The sequence below is a fragment of the Schistocerca americana genome, chromosome 7, assembly GCF_021461395.2.
Source record: "Schistocerca americana isolate TAMUIC-IGC-003095 chromosome 7, iqSchAmer2.1, whole genome shotgun sequence".
Classification (NCBI taxonomy): domain Eukaryota; kingdom Metazoa; phylum Arthropoda; class Insecta; order Orthoptera; family Acrididae; genus Schistocerca; species Schistocerca americana.
In genome coordinates, this window is record NC_060125.1 from 169,170,226 (window position 1) to 169,189,439 (window position 19,214).

Genomic DNA, 19,214 nt, shown 5'->3' on the forward strand with positions numbered 1-19,214 from the left:
CTTGTGAAGCTCAGTGGTTGCTGTCACAGGACATCCAACTCTTTGTTTATTACGCAGGTTAGATATTCCCACCTCTACATCTTTCAACTTACTCGCCCAACAACCCACAGTACTCACATCAATAAAATCACCCTAAACTGCTTTCATTCTAGATTGAATCTCCTTTGGGGTGACATCTTCTGCTGTCAAGAATTCAATGACTGCACGTTGCTTAAATCGCATTGACCGACTGTCTGCGCAGGGTTTCATACTTTTTACACTGTAACAACACAACCGTTTAATGATAAGGCTTCCCACCAACTGGAGTGCAGAGAAGAGGCTACAGAACAAGGCAGTACCCGCCACAAACCAATGGTGCCAACTGTTGAAGAATTACGAAGGTGGATGTATTACTTTTCAGCGAACCCTCATATAATAATATTTGTGTACCACTGTATTATTGAATTTTTATCAAACTGAATTGTATTATCAAATAAAAACAACAACCTATATAAATCAATATAATGGAAGGAAACATTCCACGTGGGAAAAATATATATAAAAACAAAGATGAGGTGACTTACCGAACAAAAGCGCTGGCAGGTCGATATCGACCTGCCAGCGCTTTTGTTCGGTAAGTCACCTCATCTTTGTTTTTAACCTATATAAATCTTCATATAACTGGCTAGAGTGGTCCAATGAAGGTCATAAAATATAATAATAATAGTAATAATAATAATGCTGCAATAATACACTAAAGTTTATCAGAACTGCAAAACCCAGAACATGAAAGTAACTAACTAAGAAGGAATGACTTGAATAAACTGGAACTTGGAAGTTGTGTAGTGTAGTATATTGGTGATAAGTGGTTAAGATTGCCAAGAGACACCTGCAGGTTTGTTCGGAAAGGTGGATCCAGTTTAATTAATTTTTGGTAGATGAAATATAAACTGGACATGAATAATCTGTATACAGATGGAAGTAGAAAGTCTTAAAGTTTATGGTTGCATGACAAACATCCATGCAATAGATGAACTCTTCTCACATATGGAGAGTCATCTGTTATGTTGCTGAGTTCACTACAGCTGTAATACAATCCTACAAATTGGCCAGAGCTTCTGGTAGAGGTGGAATGTAAGCTACTTCTTTTATGAAGCCACACAAGAAAATGTCTATTGGCATCAGATCAGGAGACCTGTGCAGAAGAACAGTTTTCATTCTTCCTCTTTCTTAACCTGTCACTACAAAATTCAATAAGCTTTTCTTGTCATTTTCAACAATTTTCAACAAGAACCTGCACAAATTGTAAGTGATTGTGCCTGTGCAGCAAGCACTGTCTCAAAACTCGCCATATAGTTGGCTGAAGTATTCTTTAATTCTGTGCAGTGGGATGACAAAAGTCATGGGATAGCGATATGTATGTATACAGATGGTGGTAGTGTCATGTACACAATGTATAAGAGAGCAATGCATTGGCAGAGATGTCATTTGTACTCAGATGGTCCATACAAAAAGGTTTATGAACAACATAGGAAAAAACAGATTGCTACCTACTGTAAAGAAGACACATCAAGTCGCAGATAGACACAATTAAAATACACTAACATAAAGCTTTTGCCCACTGCCTTCATCAGTAAAAAGAGATAAACATGATTCACACACACAAGCAAGCACAGCTCATGCACACATGACCACCAATTCCAGCATGACATTCTGGCCCATGATGCTGGAGTTGGCAGTCATGTGTGCATGGGGGTGTGCTTGCTTGCGGTGTGAATGAAAGCTGTGGCTGAAAGCTTTATGTAAGTGTCGTCTAATTATGCCTGTCTGTAACTTCTCATGTCTTCTTATGGTAAGTACCAATCTGTCTTTTCTTACGTTGTTGGTATTCCTACCTGGAGTTTCAATTGTTTGATATGAAAAGGTTTCCAACATGATTGTGCCCACACAATGGGAATTAACAGGCTCTGAATGCAGATTGGGACACATGGGACATTCCATTTGAGAAATTGTTGGGGATTTCAATATTCAAAAATTCACAGTATCAAGGTTGTGCCAAGAATACCAAATTTCAGGCATTACCTCTCACCGTGGACAGGCAGTGGCTGACACCCTTCACTTAACTACCAAGCAGCGACATTTGCATAGAGCTGTCAGTGCTAATAGACAAGCAACACTGCAGAAATAACCACATAAATTAATGTTGGACATATGATGAACCTCTTCGTTAGGACAGTGCAGTGCAATTTGGCATTAATGGGCTTTGGCAGCAGATGAACAACGCGAGTGCCTCAACTAACAACATGACATTGCCTGTAGTGTCTCTCCTGGGCTTGTGATGATATTGGTTGACCCTAGGCAGCTGGAAAACTGCGACCTGTTCGAATGAGTCCCAATTTCAATGGGTAAGAGCTGATAGTAGGGTTCGAATGAGGCACAGACCCCACGAAGCCATAGACACAGGTTGTCATACGGCACTATGCGAGCTGGTGGTGGCTCCACATTGGTGTGGGCCATGTTTACATAGAATGGACTAGGTTCTCTCGTCCAACTGAAGTGATCACTTACTGGAAATTGTTATGTTTGGCTACTTGGAGACCATTTGCAGCCATTCATGGACTTCACATTCCCAAACAATGATTGAATTCTTGTGGATGACAGTGCACCATGTCACCAGGCCACAGTTGTTCACCACTGGTTTGACAAACATTCTGGACAGTTCAGGTGAATGGTATGGCACCTAAATCACCTGACATGAATCCCAGCAGACGTTTATGGGACATAATTGGTCAACTCATGCACAGAGTCTTGCACTGGCAATTTCACAGTTATGGATGGCTTTAGAGGCAACATGGCTCAATATTTCTGTAGGGGACTTCCAACAACTTGTTGAGTCCACAACACATCAAGTTTCTGCACTATGTCAGGCAAAAGGTCTGATATGACTTTTGTCACCTCAGTATATTAGCTCTGTTATTGACCTACCCAAACTACGTACAAAAGTTTTCTCATTTCATTTCTCATTCTCACTGGACCTACACAGTCATCTCATACTTCTTCCCTTACAGAGATATCCAGTTTATTGAAAATGTTTAAGCCAATGACATGCTTTTCATATTCAGTGCTTCGGTACTGAATTGGACATGAAATACCATCTGCACTGGAATTGCTGACCCACTTATTCCAAACTCTAACCTTCTGCTTCATCGTAGCCATCTTATAACAGATACAAATTGGCTGTCTGTTGACTAGTGCACTCTAGTGGTCATTTAAGCAACTATCAGGGCTCTAGCAGTGTTAATACAAACTTAAGATCCTCATCTTTCCAACAGCGTGTAGATTATTTTTGTGCAAGAAATTATTCAAGAAATAAAAATTAGTGGAATTGGGCCTACCTATTTGAATACCCACCCAGATAGCCATGCATTTTAAAGCACAACTTCCAGGAAGGGAGGTACACCATTCCTATATTGAATGTGCCCAGCCGATTACTGACAAGGGTTGGTGTGCCTGTCAGCCTGGATGTGGTTTTTAGATGGTATCCCACATCCCACTATGTGAATACTGGGCTGGTATTGGAAGCAGGCCTCAGTTACATGATTCACAAACATTTAGAAAATTTTCGCTCACTTTCATGTGAGTGACACTACACACAGACAATCGGGGTGCACATATTCCATTTGTTCATTGGTGCTGCAACAGGAAGGGCATTAGACCACTCCTTAAATTAACCCTGTACTAGTGTGAGACAAGGGTACAGGAAGAAGAAGGAAGGTCTGTCTATTTGAATAACCCTGTACAAATAGAACCAGCAGCATTCCCTTGTTTGTGAAAGGAAAAATAAATGTTCCTCTAAGTTCGTTTACTAAAGAAATGTCAAATTAAGTGGAAACATGAGACCAAGTGCCATTATGCTTGTTCAAAGAAAAATTGCAATATGACCATGTTGGCTAGTTTCAATACGATAAAAGAATATGTCTCTGGAAAATGGGTTTCTTTTCCTTTGCACAGGGCATGCTGCTGTAACTGTAATGTGTGTGTTGAAGCAGCAGACAGAGAAGGCATATGCAGTGATGAGTAGCCACTGGATTAACGGTTGCGACCACACATGGGATGGATGCTGTCTTGTTCACTAGGCTGAAATGAACAATTCAGGTTTGTTTATAGGAACACTGCAGGATTGTGTGACTGTTTGTATCAACTATATCAAAATGACTACTGCTGGCTGAGCTGGTGGAATACATGACATTGTGACAGCTTCTGTTGTTCAGAAATCACAAATACTTTAGACTGCAATCAAGAGGTTGGTACTGTCACTGGCATGCTTCAGTATATTCTTTAGTGAGTGGCAAATTCATGTGTGGTGGCCACAATCTGCCAACCTGCTTTAGTGAAAGACAAGGCAGAAAATACCAAGTTGAAACTTCTGGTACCTTTAGAGATAACATTCAGTTGTGATTCCAGGCAGTCTTAATGTAGAGCAAAACAATGGGTTTGTTTTAGAGGCCAAAGTATTGCTGCTCCTTGTGGCAGCATCATATACAACATTGTACCAGAACAATCTCTTGTCACATCTCATGAGAAATGTGCAAGCCTTCTCGGATGGACGAGTGGTATCACAGCTTCGCTGGCTTTCATGTTTTGTGGCAGCGTCATATACAACATTGTACCAGAACAATCTCTTGTCACATCTCATGAGAAATGTGCAAGCCTTCTCGGATGGACGAGTGGTATCACAGCTTCGCTGGCTTTCATGTTCACCCAACATATATCTTAATCACTGACCCTGACAGGTCTTAAATGTATTTCCTAAGTGTGATTTTTGAGACGTTTGTATTCCTTTTTGCCTGCTTCATTTACTGCATTTTTATATTTTCTCCTTTCATCAATTAAATGCAATATTACTTCTGTTACTCAAGGATTTCTATTAGCCCTCGTCTGTTTACCTACTTGATCCTCTGCTGCTTTCACTACTTCACCCCTCAGATGGCAGTTATAAGAGTCGAGGGGCATGAAAGGGAAGCAGTGGTTGGGAAAGGAGTGAGACAGGGTTGTAGCCTCTCCCCGATGTTATTCAATCTGTACATTGAGCAGGCAGTAAAGGAAACAAAAGAAAGATTCGGAGTAGGTATTAAAATCCATGGAGAAGAAATAAAAACTTTGAGGTTCGCCGATGACATTGTAATTCTGTCAGAGACAGCAAAGGACTTGGAAGAGCAGTTGAACGGAATGGACAGTGTCTTGAAAGGAGGATATAAGATGAACATCAACAAAAGCAAAACGAGGATAATGGAATGTAGTCAAATTAAATCAGGTGATGCTGAGGGGATTAGATTAGGAAATGAGACACTTAAAGTAGTAAAGGAGTTTTGCTATTTAGGGAGTAAAATAACTGATGATGGTCGAAGTAGAGAGGATATAAAATGTAGACTGGCAATGGCAAGGAAATCGTTTCTGAAGAAGAGAAATTTGTTAACATCGAGTATAGATTTAAGTGTCAGGAAGTCGTTTCTGAAAGTATTTGTATGGAGTGTAGCCAGTGAAACATAGACGATAACCAGTTTGGACAAGAAGAGAATAGAAGCTTTCGAAATGTGGTGCTACAGAAGAATGCTGAAGATAAGGTGGGTAGATCACGTAACTAATGAGGAGGTATTGAATAGGATTGGGGAGAAGAGAAGTTTGTGGCACAACTTGACTAGAAGAAGGGATCGGTTGGTAGGACATGTTTTGAGGCATCAAGGGATCACAAATTTAGCATTGGAGGGCAGCGTGGAGGGTAAAAATCGTAGAGGGAGACCAAGAGATCAATACACTAAGCAGATTCAGAAGGATGTAGGTTGCAGTAGGTACTGGGAGATGAAGAAGCTTGCACAGGATAGAGTAGCATGGAGAGCTGCATCAAACCAGTCTCAGGACTGAAGACCACAACAACAACAAGTGTGATTTTATGAGCTGTTTCATCCATTCCTTTCACGTGTTTCTTACCTAAGCTAAATTAACAATCCATTGTGGGCAGTTCTTTTAGATAATGGAAAAGAAGGAAATTATATAGAGACAAACTGAAACCTGCTTTATGAACCACATTGTCAAATATTCCAGTGTACATTTCTTGAAGACTGTTGCTCCAGAGTTGTATGGGTAGACACCTTAAAACTGTTAAGAGTACCTTTAAGCTCTGCCCCTTTGTATTTTCACAAATAATTTATCTGAAATTGATACTATGATCACAAATAGTGTTCTCCTGATTTTAATATATATTTGAAAAACATTAAAAGTTGCTATGTTGATGTTGTCCACCCCAATAGCTGAGTGGTCAGTGTGGCGGTTTGTCGTGCCAAGGGGCCCGGGTTCGATTCCTGGCTGGGTCGGAGATTTTCTCCACTCAGGGACTGGGTGTTGTGTTGTCCTCATTATCATTTCATCATCATCAGTTGAAGGTAATGGGAAAACACCACTGGAATCACTTCCCTAGACGCTCATGCAGTGGACCTCTCTGACGAGGCTTCCCCCGTGACAAGACCTGCTGTAAGGCAGAACACAAAGTTTTAAATGTTGATGTTCAAGAAAATTATTAATGACCCTCCCCCGTGTCCAACTACTTAATATAGATCATTTTCAAAGCACGAGTCACTACTGCTGACTTGTATCCAAGCAATTCTCTAAGGAATGGAAGCATCACTGCACTAAGTAAAATAATGTTCATCCTGGTCCCATCAGTTTGTGAGGTTATAATGCCTGTGTTTTGGGACATGCAGGGTGTCATACTCATGAAATTCCAAACTCATGATGAGATTGTTAATGCCACATTCAACTATATTAATCTATGTGAGAAGCCATACACCTCAAATGAAATGGACTCCTGACAGTTGGTATGATAATTCAGAATGACATAGCATACCCACACAGCAAGACAAATGAAGGGGGTATTACAAATATCTCATTGTGAATGCTTCAAATATTCACTACCTAGCCTCATCTTATTTCCCAATGAGTTTTGTCTGTTTGTGCCCCTTAAGAACCCTACAAATGGATACCATTTTGAAGACAGTATATTCCTAGTGGTCACTTGTTTGATGCAACGCTTGTTGTTTGATGAAACTTCTGGCACAAGACTTTTGCTGCAGGCTGTCAATGCCTTGTCCCACAATATGTGGAGTGTTTAAATTTGCAATAGCAGTATGTTGAAATGTAAAATAAATTTCAGACCATAACTCATGGTGCTGACTTTGCAATATATTTAGTGACTCACTCTTGTAAGTATGTAAATATAGCTCTGCAACATTCTCAGTGCAAAAAATACAGACAAGCATATAATTTGGTCAACACTGGGTGCAGAGAATGTGCTGACTTAGGTGACTGATAAGAGTAGATTATGATGGTTGGATGTTGGAAAAAATGAAATCAGAGATATGAAAATGTTTATGATATGTTCTTTTGCTGCTACCATAAACGCAAAATGGCCCACAAAATGTTTAATAAACAAAACAGCATCCCTTATACACAAAATGGGCTTTTGGGCCTTGACCTTCTCGATGTAACTCTTGGTAACAGGACACAGATTATACAGCTAGGAAAAGTGCATGGTATTACAAATGAAATTACACAGCGGATGATTTGCATTTGCGCCCTTATTGACAGAATGCTATAATTAGTTATGACTGTTGTGGGCTTGACAACCTCATAAATTCAGCTAACAACAGAGAAAATGAGTTGCCTGCTCGAATGAGTTATTTATTTTGGTTATGGCCATTTAACAGAGCATCTTCCAGGAGACTGCTTGATTGTCAAATGGTGCACAGGATGTTGAGAGATGACAATGTCCATCATGGACTCCGTGGAAACTAGGAGTGTTATAAAAGAAACAATGACTGCGATTGACCATTTCAAATACAATAGTGCGTGGAACATCCCAGCTTATCTCCTGGCCCCAATCACAATCATATATAATCTCTGTTAAGTATATCTGATTGCCATCAAGCAGCAGCTCAGAGTTCAAAAATCTCTTCTTATAAGCTATTGGAACTACATTCTTATGTGTTAGTATCTTGTGCCACCTAGCTCCAGTCATGTTCCAAGAACTTGTAGAATTGATGCTATGACATACTGTATCTGTTGTGCATTCCAAAAAGTGGACCAACATACTATTAGTTGGACAGTCATAACATTCCGGGTGATCAACATCCTTAATTGGAGATTTGTGTTGCAAGCTCAGACATAAGTATTTGCAAATACTACAGAGGAGAAAACAGTACATGGAAATAGGTATAATGAATAGCATCCACCAGTTTTATCTTTGATCATTACTATTTTCACACATTAGATTACTTGTCACAAGCATTCATATCATCACTCCTTTAACAGTATGAATCAGTTTCTACTGATGAGTTCGAAGAGAGTTTAAAAGTGTAGCTATACTGTTCAGTTTCACAATTGAGACTTTCTGCACCCCACTGAAACTTCTGGAGAAAAAGGTTATTTGTGTTCAATTATTTTGTCTTATGCTTACAAAGTTTATTTTAATTGGCTGTAGGCGCCAAAAAATTGTTCTTACCTGTTCAGCTCTGAAATGAAGTAACTGTCACGTTCCTCTCAATGACATTCCTCATACAAAACTGGAAAAGCCCCAGAATTGGGCAAAAATAATGTGCTACAAGTTCTTTGTAGAAAGTGGCCATATGCTGTCATGATTCTGATTGAATGAAAGACGCTATTTGTGGACTGGCGTTTTCCAGTGCACCATCACAGATTTTCTGAATGCATCAAGGATTTGTGGACAAATTATATCTGGACAATGTGTAATACAAGCAAAGACATAAAAGACATAATATTATAAGCATAAGGTGTGACTATTTTATCTACCACAGCCCTGATCTGACTCCCAATAACTCAGTTTGGTTAAAAAATCTATAGTTTTCATTTTCCCTCCCCGGAGCTGATATAGTCATTTATGATACAATGTTGTTTGATCTCCCAGAATCATTTACCAAATGGTTTGCGAGAATGTAGCTGCCTGCAAAACATGCAAATGACTATCCAAGAAGATGTGGTGGATAATAGATTATGCATGACAACAACAAAATGTGCTTCATTCAAAATATAAAGCATGCATCTGAAGGCATTACATCAACTGTAACTATTAAAGGAAACTGTTTAGCAGTGCTGGTCACGTGTGTTAGTGAATGAGTGGAACTTTATAAAAATGTAAGAGTGTAGGTGTCTGTGGCCAGTGTCAGCTACCATAAATATTTGCTGAATATGGTACTGTGTCATGCTGTAAAACAATTACCACAAAATAAAACATGTTTTGGCCATGGCTGTATCCAGTGAGTTGCTTAACAGCATGATGTGGCACCATACCTAGAAAATCTTGTGTTTTATAAAAGATGTTGGCCAAAAGACTCAAGATGTCAATTTCAAAAGAAATGTTATACCCAGTAATCAAAGTAATTACAGTAATATAACCTTTTTTTAATTTTTGGCTATGGAAAACAAGAATCACCAACACTATGTTCATTTCACTGATGATTTTATAAAGTTTCTTAAATGATCTGTTATATCTCTTACACACATTTGCTCTGTTTGTATGTCTTTTGGACTTTTTATCAAGATTATAAACTGAAACTTTCTTGTAGAGTACACTTCACAATAGTAATAAATTGTTGATCTGATGTATGTCAGTATAATATGATCCTTTAGCCAATTAAAAAAATTAATAGAGTCACATTTCTTCATCAGTAATTTGCTTTTCTGAGTGCTAAAATTTGATCTGTTGACTCAACATAGTTTATAGAAATATATCATTTTACATTTTATTCACTACTCATCTCTTTCAAGTATAAATCTTTGTCACCTTTGAATCAATATTGTACAGGTGAGTGCTTATACAGAAATTTTGGAATTAATTTGGTAAATATTTTGATAAGGTACTGAAGTACTATGATAAGAGTTCATTTTAACTTGTATGGTTTGGAAATAAGAATGAAGTAAGAGAAATATTTGAGCGCAATGGCTGCTTCAGCTGGTGACACACTGTTGTTGGATTTTAAGAGCACTAAAGGATTCACACACAATTTTTTTTATAACAGTGATGTGATTTTTACCTGTGGTGTGTTACGAGTTGGTAAAGTGGTACAAAGTTGCTAGAAAAGAGAAATAAATCAAATAAACAAATTAATCAAATAAATCTCTGTGCAAGAACATAAGCAAAATGTGTAGATTTATTAGGAAAGCTCAAAATTTAAGATTAATTTAACAGTTGAAATTGTGCAAAATAATATCTCTGTGTTCAGAACTGTTAGTAGTAAGCTATAGATAATTGCTTGAATGCACACTGAAACAAAAGTTTTTATGGAGCTTAGAGATACATGAAAAAAGTGAATGGTGAATCTTAATTTATTTGAAAGATTTGTTAATGCTTCACCAGGCATAATCTTACAACTGACAAGATGCATCCAACAGCAAACTGTTCTGGCATCATCAGATGTGGCATGCTGAATGCAGTATGTGCAAATAATCTTATATGTGTTTCCATTCTAACCATATTGGCCAAGCTGCATTGTCATGAAAACTTGGGGTGCTCACAGATCACATTAGCTGAAATGTGTATCTCACTGCTCACATTAACAACAATCACTACTGGTATAAAAAAACTCTTTCTCATAACACTGGGTTTATGCAGACCTATGACAGGTTTGTGGCAACACCTTTAGGGAACAGTTAGTGGATATTCACATTGTACATAGCTTAAATTGTAACAGTGTGCTCCATTTGTCTTATACCTTAAACTCTTTTAGGTCTAAGCTTAGTGTCAACCAAACTGGCGTACAGTGGGAGGTGATAGCTTTGGGGTTTGGGTCTGTGAGCTCATTTACTTCAATTATACAAATACTGCACCCTTTCGTATTAGCTGCAGCTTGACTCATTTGGTATGGATGAAAACATATTCATGACGTTACATATGTGACTGATTATTACATCAACTGCAAGTCATGTATGGTGACTATGTCATTTTCTAATGAAACATTGTTATTGTTTAATGACTCAGAGTGATGAAACACACAAAACCATCTCACATGTGCAGTATTCCCATAGACATTGAGTGAATATACTGGATGTGTATCTCAAGTTTCCAGGAATAAAGGTTCTTTCTTTGAATGTTATGTGGAGAAGGTACACAAGGAAAGTGAAGAAAAGTGTCAACTAGTTATAACTCAATGTTGAGGAGACTGATTCAAGGTGCAAGATGACAACATTAACCAAAATGTCAGGTACAGTATATAACAATTCAATACACATTATCACGAAAATCACATCTTGGTTCATTAATGAAGCTTCTATATATGATGTATTGTAGGTTATATTTAAAAGTAGAGCAAATAAAACTATGACTATATCATAGAATTTAAGACATGATGAATTTCAAAGTCATATCACAGGTGAAATACAGTACAATATTAGGAAAATGGGAAGAAAGAGAGAAAAGGAAGATTCAGGAGAGGATGGGAAGAAGGAGAAGGTTAAAAGATTTACAGAGAAAAATTGAGACAACATGTTTTTTTAGTAACTGTCAAATTGGAAAAAAATGCACAAAAGTACCTAGACCAAACTACCATCACCACCACCACTATCACCACCACCACCACCACAGTTGCTACTGTGATTATTACTACTATTCTACAACTACATTTATATGTGTAAGATTAAACATTCAGCCAAGTGCAATGGGAGGAGAAAATATTACTTGTATTCTCTGCCAAGGACCATATATCAGAAGTATGGCAGTTACTTCTGGTATCATCTTTGCAGACTTTCCTTTCTCCAACCTACTTTTTCACAGTCTCAGGACAGATATATATGACAAGGAAGAGATACTACCAAGTTTATCTGACAACTATATCACAGACATATAATTTACTTCATTAATGCAGGGTAATGTGGAGTTGCAGAGCTTGTGTCATAGCACCTTAAATCTGTTACTCTCATCCCCCCTCCCTCCCTCCCTCCCAACCTGTTCCCATACCATCCCTCCTCTCAATAAATAATAGAAAGGTGCACAGTAGCAGCCTAAGTATAGTGGAGCTGAGGACTGCATAACATTGCAATTGATGAACAACTGTCAAGGCATCTTACTTGAGCAGGGCAGGTTATTTAAATGTGGTAGTTTTATTAATTTTACTGCCTCTCATCTAAGCCACTAAGAATAGACCATACCGTCACCATCATAAGAGTGTATCAAAATCATCCACACATTCACCCAGTGGTTGAAAGAGCATGAGTTATTTCATGCCAAATGGTAATTTAGGATGATTCCTTGCCATAATTGTCACAAATAATTCAAGTCCCATTTTGATTTATAGTTGGATGTGCCCTGTTGACATCTGCACTACATGTAAAGAACTAAACATGAAAATACAATGCAGGACTCAGTATCAGCAAGCCTAACATGTCATTTCAAAAGAACTCCTAATTCATAAACACATAATTTGAAAGTCTGGTAAAACCTCATTTTCCAGGTACCACAAAATAAAGTAGTGCAAAAGGCCCCAAAAGTATGCAGTTTCCTGTTGTATTTGTAATGGCTATCTTCCAGCTGGAATCATGGAAATGAGTTTTGTTTCATGATACTCTTAGGCAAAATAACATTAATTCAACTTCAGATGGGCTAAGCAGTTTATATACTTAAGGATTCTTTCTCCTGCTAGAAGGCACTAGTTGTTATCTCTGGCATGTCAATGTCATTACATATTATTGGTAACCAATTGATACTTGAATTAAAACTGGTCGTAGTGGTAATGTGTAACCACTCTCTACAGCAATAAAGATTTATGGTGTTGACAACAAAACTCATTGTGGGACACAAGTGAATATTAATCTGAAAGGACTCTGAGTTGTAATAAAAAACTACTTTATGTGCCATGTGTTACATAGTCAGAGTGTGAAATTAGGTGATTGTTCAGCTGTAACATCATCATATGATAAAATAGAAGTTGCTAAAAGTCACTAGGATTATCCTGTTTGACCCATGGTGTAATAATGCATAGTCATAGAAGCAAATCTTATGTGTAAACCTTCATCATGTAATGTTGACAGCTGACTTTTTGTTTAAAATTAAGGTATATTTACAGTGGAAATATCAACTCTAAAACATAACAAAGTATGAAATTGAAAACCATTATCATAAAATTGAGTGAACATCATTCTGGAAGGGCATCAAGTTGAAAAATTACTTGATTATAAGAACATCAAAGGCAGAATAACAGACACAAGAATATTGCATACACAACGCCAATTTTGTATGAAGCTACTAAATCAGCAAAATAAACAAGACTGTGATAAGGCGATTTCTACATCTCAAATATTACAATGGCTATCAGTAATACAAAAGGTTAAGACATTGCCATTGGCCATCAAGACAGAACCTGCACACTGATTAAATATTATCTTCATAACTATCCTGTGTTGTGTGCCTGTGATACGAATTACACATAACTGCAGCATCATCTCATAACTGACAGGTAGCACATTCCATTATGGCGTAATAAGTATGATGGGGCACTGTAAATGTCAAAGGTTGTTAAGAATGTTCTGTTGAATGCAAAATGTATGTAAATAAATGTCCCAAGGTAAAGGGCAGTTTCCATTGACACACTTTGTACACATCCTGGGGCCTTTTCTGCTTGATTCTGAGTGTGGGTACATCTGAAACTTACTTTTTTTTTGCATGTGTCAGCACCTTGCTGTTTGAAACACCACCAAGCCCTAGGGTGATGCAGCAGAGCACCACCCTTTTGTACAATAACAGAGGAGGGTTGCAGGTACCTTTGAACCAAATTTTAAACTTCTGTATCACAACACGGGAAAATGACAGAGTTTCAAAAAAGTGAGCCTTTAATTGTTTTGCACAGTGTTGTTTTTCCATCATATATCAGTATGCTTTAATATTAATATTCACTCATGGTTAAATATAAAAATTTGTTGTCAATGCCACCTTGTAGAGAAGTGTTACACACTATAACTGGTTTTAATTTGGCTGTAAATTGGTTACAAGTAAAATGTAATGTTATTAACATTTCAGTACAGATAATATTATGGGCTTAATATTTAGTTTGGGCTATGAGTAATTGTAATTCCCTGTAGATTATGAGTTAAGCATAACAGCTAACTGGGTCTTATGTCTGGTAAACTTGATAACTAGTAACACATATTTTGAGAGAATTGCTATTATATTGAACACTGATCAGCCAGAACATTATGACCTAATAGCTGGTATGTTCACCTTTGGCATGGATAACAGCAGTGATGCATCATGGAATGGCAACAGAGAGGCCTCGGTAGGTCGTTGGAGGCTGATGGCTCCACATCTGTACACACAAGTCACCTAATTCCCATACATTCTGAGGAGAGAGCAATAAGCTCTGACACCACATTCAGTCACATCCCAGATGTGTTTGATCAGCTTCAGATCTGGTGAGTTGGGGTCCAGCACGTCAAATGTAACTCACCACTGTGTCGCTTGAATGACTCCATCACACTCCTGGCCTTGTGACATGGCACATTATCTTGTTGAAAAATGTCGCTGCCATCAGGAAACCTGATCACCATGATGATGTGTACATGGTCTGCAACCAGCGTACGGTACTCCATGGCCATCATGGTACCTCGTACGAGCTGCACTGTATCCATGAATGCCCACGTGAATGTTCCCAAAGCATAATGGAGCCACCACTGCCATCCCAAAACACAGGTATCAAGGAACTGTTCGCCTGGAAGATGACAGATTCACATCCTCCCATCAGCATGATGAAGAACATATCATGACTCATCAGACCATGCAACACTCTGCCACTGAGCCAACATCCAGTGCCAATGGTAATGGGCCCATTTAAGTCACAGTTGCTGGTGTCGTGGTGTTAACACTGACATGTGTATGGGTCGTGTGCTGCAGAGGCCCATCATTAGAAGTGTTCAGTGCATTGTGCATTTAGACAAACTTGTACTCTGCCCTGCATTAAAGTCTGCTGTTAGGCAGCATGCTCTCTGATACTACATGCACCATGTGTGTTTCTGACAAGCAGTCATTTCTCGCCAGGTGACACTAATGTTGCCTGGATTGGTTTATATTGATAGTAGGTCTGTGGTCATAATGTTCTGGCTGATCGATGTATATGCATTGATGTAATAAGCAAGAATACAATAGACATTTTTTTGCGTTGGACAAACTTTGTATATTTTCTGTCTGAAGTGTGGCCTGTAGCATCAAATCTTTTCCAGACATCACTCTTCCTGCTATGGGGCATATTAGCAATTGTATACAATAAATCATTTAATTTTTGTCTTTCACTCTTCATTTTAAAGAGAAAACACAACTTCATTAGAGGCCTTCTGACCCTGAGAGGCAGTTGTTTTTGTTATGTCATTGCTACAATACAAGAGCAAGATCACGTACTCAACTTCTGTGCTACATCGTGGCTTTACACACCTGTACACTGAAGTAAGAAGAAGCGATTTGACAAATAGAATGTGACTGAATTGCCAACATCCTCAGTCTCATCATACTTGTGCAACTATAGTTGGAAGAAAGGAAGTCAGTGTAGTGTGTAACAGCAGCACCTTACTTTGTAATTTGTAATGTGTGCGACACGTTGGTCACATACTTTCTCTGTTTCTAATCTCTTCTTCATTGCAAATGATGAGTCACATGGGCAGAGTGTACATCATGAAGGAAGTGTATGAACTAGACCAACACCGTCAACCTATTATCCGGAACCTACCTCCTATATAAAAGGTACCAACCATTTCCTCCACCAACTCTTCACAGTTCCTGTCCCTTTACCACATGGTGCCCTGCTCATCACTATCGATGCCACCTCCCTGTACACAACAATGCCTAATGCCCATGGCCTTACAGCTATTGAACACTACCTTTACCAGCACCCAATGAATTCCAAACCAACAACCTCCTTCCTAGTCGCCATGACCAACAACATCCTCACCTACATGGGCACCCACGTGGTTCCATCCTATGCCAACCTGTTCATGGGCCATCTAGAGGAATTCTTCCTGAACACTCAGTTTCCTAAACCACTCACCTGGTTCAGATTCATTGATGACATCTTTGCTATCTGGATTGCATGTGTGGACACCCTATCTGCATTCCTGCAGAACCTCAGCAACTTCTCCCCCATTTGCTTCACCTGGTCCTACTCAACCCAACAAGCCACCTTCCTAAATGTTGACCTCCACCTCGAAGATGGCTACATCAGTACTTCTGTCCATATCAAATGTACTAACCACCAGCAATACCTCCACTTCGACAGCTGCCACCTATTCCATACCAAGAATTCCCTTCTGTACAGCTTAGCAACCCGTGGTTGCCACATCTGCAGTGACGAGCAGTCCCTCTTGAAATATACTGAGGGTCTAACTGAAGCCTTCACTGACCATAATTATCCTCCCAACCTTGTACAAAAACAAATCTCCTATGCCTTATCTTTCCAGTCTCCAACCATCTCCCAAATCCCCACCGTCCAGCCACAGAGGAGCACTCCCCTCGTAACTCAGTACCACCCAGGACTGGAGCAACTGAATTACATTCTACACAAGGGTTTCGATTACCTCACGTTGTGAACTGAAATGAGAAATGTCCTACCCACTATCCTTCCCACCCCTCCCACAGAGGTATTCCGCCATCCACTGAACCTATACAATATACTCGTCCATCCTTTCACAACACCCGCTCCCAATCCCTTACCTCACCTGTCCCATACATCCTCCCACCACCACCTGCTCCAGTCCGGACACTAACATCACCTATCCCATCAAAGGCAGGGCTAACTGTGAAACCAGTCAAGTGGTCTATAAGCAAAGCTGCAACCACTGTGTTGCATTCTATGTGGGCATGACAACCAACAAGCTGTCTATCCGCATGAATGGCCACTGAGAAACTGTGGCCAAGAAACAAGTGGACCACTCTGTTGTTGAACATGCTGCCAAACATGATATCCTTCATTTCAATGACTGCTTCACAGCCTGTGCCATATGGATCCTTCCCACCAACACCAGCTTTTCTTAATTGTGCAGGTGGGAACTTTCCCTGCAACACATCCTATATTCCCATAACCGTCCTGGCCCCAACCTTTGTTAGTCACTGTCCTCACCTATCCAGCCTCTTCCCTGCTTCCATTCCAGCACTACACATCCATCATCCACCACCACACTCAGTCTTTTTTTTATTTAATTTAATTTCATTTATTTCTCTCCGTTTCTGCTCATACTCTCCCTCCGCACCTCTCCCCTGCCCGCTGCCCAACTTGCAGCACTTCACTGTCCACCATCCCCACCATATTATCCCTCCCCCTCCCCACCCCAGCCTCCTCCTTTCCCCCACCCAGTCGCCACTCCCATCTGCACTGGTGCTGCTGCTCACAGTGTGGTTTCAGTTGCCTGAGACTGCAGTCGTGACTGTGAGTTGCATTTGCAAGCATGTGAGTGTGTATGTGCATATGAATGTGTGTTGTTGACAAAGGATATTGGCCAAAAGCTTTAAGTGTGTAAATCTTTTTGTTGTGCCTATCTGCAGCTCAGAATCTTCACCTGTATGAAGTCACATCTATGGGTGAAATGCAATGCTGTTTTTCTGGGGGAACGCTGGGGGATGTGTACCCCTAAACTTTTTCGTCGGCAAAGTAATTTTTTTTACAATGTTGAGAACTTGGAAGAGTGCCAAAGATTTATTTCAAGGACGTAAACTTTTTATTTCATTTTTTGTTTTGGTAATTGCAATACAAATGATACCAGTGCAGTTTTTGGCGGGAAAAGCGATGTCATTGACTGTTTCCACCATTTTGAAGCAGCAGAAACCATTCTCAACAACTGAATCAGTGGCAGTCAGTTCGACAAGCATGTAGTGGCCTCGCCTGCTACTAGTTGGCGATGGTAGTGCTAAACGGGTATGCGTACACTCAAAACACCGAGCTACCGATAGATGTCTCTACAGTCCCACTACCAATATCCTTTGCGATTCATTGTGGAAAAAGCTTTAAAGCTTTGGTTGCTCACTTCACAGCTGCAAAAGATGATCAAAGCAGGGAATCAACTGACAGAGGTATGTACGGAGGATTATTGAAGTACATTACCAAAGTTGACTTCATTCTCAACTTGGCTCTAATGTGTGATGCCCTTCAGGAATTAACACAATAAAGTCTTGAGCTACAGTCAAGGTACATCACACTGTATTCTGCCCAACAGAAGATCAGAAAACAGCTGTTGGTGTTTGAAGAAAGAAAAGTGAGCTGAGGTCCCCATTACTGTGGAGCTCTCAAAGCAGTCCAAGAGCTGAACTTCAGAGAATTCCACTGGAAAAGGGAGCAACTATCAGACATCTTGAGCCCAGCATATTTTATGATTGTCTGAAACAGCGGATGGAGAATCGTCTTCTGCAGATACAGGATATTGTTGTATCTGGATGTGCAAAAATTTTGGACTCATCAAATTGGCCTGAGAATCCTGGAATAACATATGGTGAGACAAATATCAAAACTTTATGCTGTCGTTTTGCTCTTCCAGAGAGAGAAACATGTAGAGGATTTTGGGAGTATTTGATGGAGAAGAAAATTCCAGCATCCCTCCTTCCTCTTCAGAATGCACTGAAATGTGTTCCTATATCAACAAGTGAATGTCAACGTGGGTTTTCCCAAATGAATCTGATCATCTCACCAACAAGAGCTTCATTTCATCTTTCCACAGTCAGCAATCTGATGTTCATAAAGTTGGTTGGTCCTCCACTGATGTTGTTCCAGCTCATTGACTATGTATGCTCTTGGTTCATGAAAGGCAGACATCTTGCTACTGATAGCAAGAGTAAAGTAAGAAGGTGTGAAGATTACAGCAGCCATGAACTAAAGTCAGTTTGGAAACTGTTGTAATGCTATTAATGTAAGTTACACTGAAGTTTTATAGTTAAATAAATTTTCAGCTGCATTAAAAATTGGGTCAGTTGAAGCAGGGGATACCACCCATCATCCATGCCGTTTTGGGAACAAAACAAGGTTGCAAAAGATTTTTGTAGTGTAGTTTCTATTGTTGTTGATAGGTATGGATAGTTTTTGTTGTATGAAGGTTGATTGGACTCACCTGTCTCATTTGAGGTGTATTATAGGTCAATTGAAGTGTAGGATACCATTTTCTTTTATTGTTCAGGGGTTGATGGGAATCACATGCTTCATTTGAGGTGA

General features: G+C 39.4%; 1 protein-coding gene across 1 annotated transcript in view; it reads right to left on the reverse strand.

Moving 5' to 3' along the window:
- The window catches only part of LOC124621839 (synapsin), an 810,142-nt gene that overhangs the window by 36,112 nt on the left and 754,816 nt on the right, over positions 1–19,214 (reverse strand). The window contains exon 7 of the mRNA XM_047147282.1: positions 10,083–10,121. Coding sequence (XP_047003238.1) covers positions 10,083–10,121 — 39 coding nt within the window. The remainder of the gene's footprint in view (positions 1–10,082; positions 10,122–19,214) is intronic.